The sequence below is a fragment of the Perca flavescens genome, chromosome 16 (assembly GCF_004354835.1).
Source record: "Perca flavescens isolate YP-PL-M2 chromosome 16, PFLA_1.0, whole genome shotgun sequence".
Classification (NCBI taxonomy): Eukaryota; Metazoa; Chordata; class Actinopteri; order Perciformes; family Percidae; genus Perca; species Perca flavescens.
In genome coordinates this window covers 32,619,905-32,622,404 of record NC_041346.1, presented here as the reverse complement: position 1 = coordinate 32,622,404, position 2,500 = coordinate 32,619,905, and the positions used below count along the sequence as shown (strand labels likewise).

General features: G+C 48.9%; 2 protein-coding genes across 3 annotated transcripts in view; one reads left to right on the top strand and one right to left on the bottom strand.

The window, feature by feature from the left end:
• LOC114570782 (uncharacterized) overlaps positions 1-2,500 on the bottom strand; it is a 645,073-nt gene that overhangs the window by 473,087 nt on the left and 169,486 nt on the right. The window lies entirely within an intron of this gene.
• The window catches only part of ugcg (UDP-glucose ceramide glucosyltransferase), a 26,076-nt gene that overhangs the window by 12,183 nt on the left and 11,393 nt on the right, over positions 1-2,500 (top strand). For both annotated transcript variants that reach the window (XM_028601361.1, XM_028601360.1), the window contains one exon: positions 1,022-1,123. In XM_028601361.1, the coding sequence (XP_028457162.1) occupies positions 1,022-1,123 (102 nt within the window). The remainder of the gene's footprint in view (positions 1-1,021; positions 1,124-2,500) is intronic.

The following is a 2,500-nucleotide window of genomic DNA, read 5'->3' as shown; positions in this document are numbered from 1 at the left end:
GTATAGAGCCAGCATATCTCCACCAGACTCCATGTAAATAATCAGGACTTTTAGCGTGTATAGAGCCAGCATATCTCCACATGTAAATGGGTGAATTAAGGGTTTATTTCAACCAAACCAGAGTGGTGATTGTTGGAGCAGTGGAAAGATGAACCAAGACGGCTTTTGGTAGTTTTATTTAGTTTCGGTTGTCTTTGAATGAAGTGTGTGTTACCTGTACATAAAGAGCTAAAAACCAGTTTCCTCATATAGACGACAGTGATGAGTGCGTGATTTAGCATTAGTAATGAAACGTAATGCACCATGGTAGACTGTGTCCAGTGTGTGCAGCGTGGTAGAGGCAGCATGCATGTAAATAACATCCCCATAGTCTAAGACTGGTAGGAAAGTGACACCGATCAGTTTCTTCCTAGCTTGGGTAGTAAAACAGGATTTATTCCTAAAATAAAAACCAAGCTTCACTTTCAGTTTTCTCACTAATTTTTCAATATGAACCTTGAAGGTTAGCTTTTCATCAATCCACAGACCAAGATATTTATAAGATGAAACATTTTCAACGCACTTCCCATCTAGTGTGGAAATGGCTAGAGGGGTTGATGCGGGTACCGTCCGAGACTTTGTGAACTGCATCACTTTAGTTTTACCAGCGTTTAATACCAGTCTAAGTTCAATGAAGATGGTCTGTAATAAATTAAAAGACTGCTGTAGTGATTGATAAGCTTGAGCTAGAGTAGGTGCGGAACAATATAGTACTGTGTCGTCTGACACACTGAACCCATGTACCTAACTCTCTCTGTCTGTGTGTGTCTCTCTGTGTGTATGTGTGTGTGTCTGTGTGTGTCTGTGTGTGTGTGTGTGTGTGTGTGTGTGTGTGTGTGTGTGTGTGTGTGTGTGTGTGTGTGTGTGTGTGTGTCTGTATGTGTTTTCTGTTCTCCTGTAATAACTGAACCCATGTACCTGACTCTCTCTGTGTAGCTGTTGTTAGCCGCTAACGTTAGCATGGATGTTCTCTGCTCCTCAGGGGGGAAGAAAGTGGGAATCAACCCCAAGATCAACAACCTGATGCCGGGCTACGAAGGAGCCAAGTACGGCCTGGTCTGGATCTGTGACAGCGGCATCAGAGGTACCCTACCTTACACTTCTCACAGGTGTCAAACTCGAGGCCCGCGGGCCAAATCTGGGCCCTCGCACATTCTGATCCGGCCCGTATATCAATTTAGGTTCACAATAACTTTTGGCCCTCCTAGTTGTGCGCCAAAGCAAAAAAAACATTGGAAACTGTTTTTCAACTTGCAATTACGAGACATTCAAAGCAGAATTTGGCAAATTTGCCGATTTCGAAGACTCAGAAACTTCCCCCAGAACCAGAACCAGAGAGTTTAATATTCAGGCTGAGAAAGAGCTTGTTGTGGGTTAGCTGGGTGGAAGCATACTGAGAAAATATAATCATTAGTAAATTCTAGGATGGTTTTGGAACTTTTTTTGCTGACTTTTTCAGACCTCTGTGGACCAAACTGTAAGAGAGAAGATTATATGAGACATGCAGTCAAAGATATTTCACTTTTTCGATGAAATAAAAGCATGTCAGTAAACTCTACACTTCTGGTGCGATTCTCTTTTTCCAGTGTGGCCCTTAGTGACATTGAGTTTGAGACTCGTGTTATAACCAGGTCTGTGGTTGGGTCATGTGGTCTGGGCTGAGGTCATGTGGTCTGGGCTGAGGTCATGTGGTCTGGGCTGAGGTCATGTGGTCTGGGCTGAGGTCATGTGGTCTGGGCTGGGGTCATGTGGTCTGGGCTGAGGTCATGTGGTCTGGGCTGGGGTCATGTGGTCTGGGCTGAGGTCATGTGGTCTGGGCTGAGGTCATGTGGTCTGGGCTGAGGTCATGTGGTCTGGGCTGGGGTCATGTGGTCTGGGCTGGGGTCATGTGGTCTGGGCTGAGGTCATGTGGTCTGGGCTGAGGTCATGTGGTCTGGGCTGAGGTCATGTGGTCTGGGCTGGGGTCATGTGGTCTGGGCTGGGGTCATGTGGTCTGGGCTGAGGTCATGTGGTCTGGGCTGAGGTCATGTGGTCTGGGCTGGGGTCATGTGGTCTGGGCTGAGGTGATGTGGTCTGGGCTGAGGTGATGTGGTCTGGGCGGAGGTCATGTGGTATGGGCTGAGGTCATGTGGTCTGGGCTGGGGTCATGTGGTCTGGGCTGAGGTCATGTGTTCTGGGCTGGGGTCATGTGGTCTGGGCTGAGGTCATGTGGTCTGGGCTGGGGTCATGTGGTCTGGGCTGAGGTGATGTGGTCTGGGCTGGGGTCATGTGGTCTGGGCTGAGGTGATGTGGTCTGGGCTGAGGTGATGTGGTCTGGGCTGAGGTCATGTGGTCTGGGCTGGGGTCATGTGGTCTGGGCTGAGGTGATGTGGTCTGGGCTGGGGTCATGTGGTCTGGGCTGAGGTGATGTGGTCTGGGCTGGGGTCATGTGGTCTGGGCTGGGGTCATGTGGTCTGGGCTG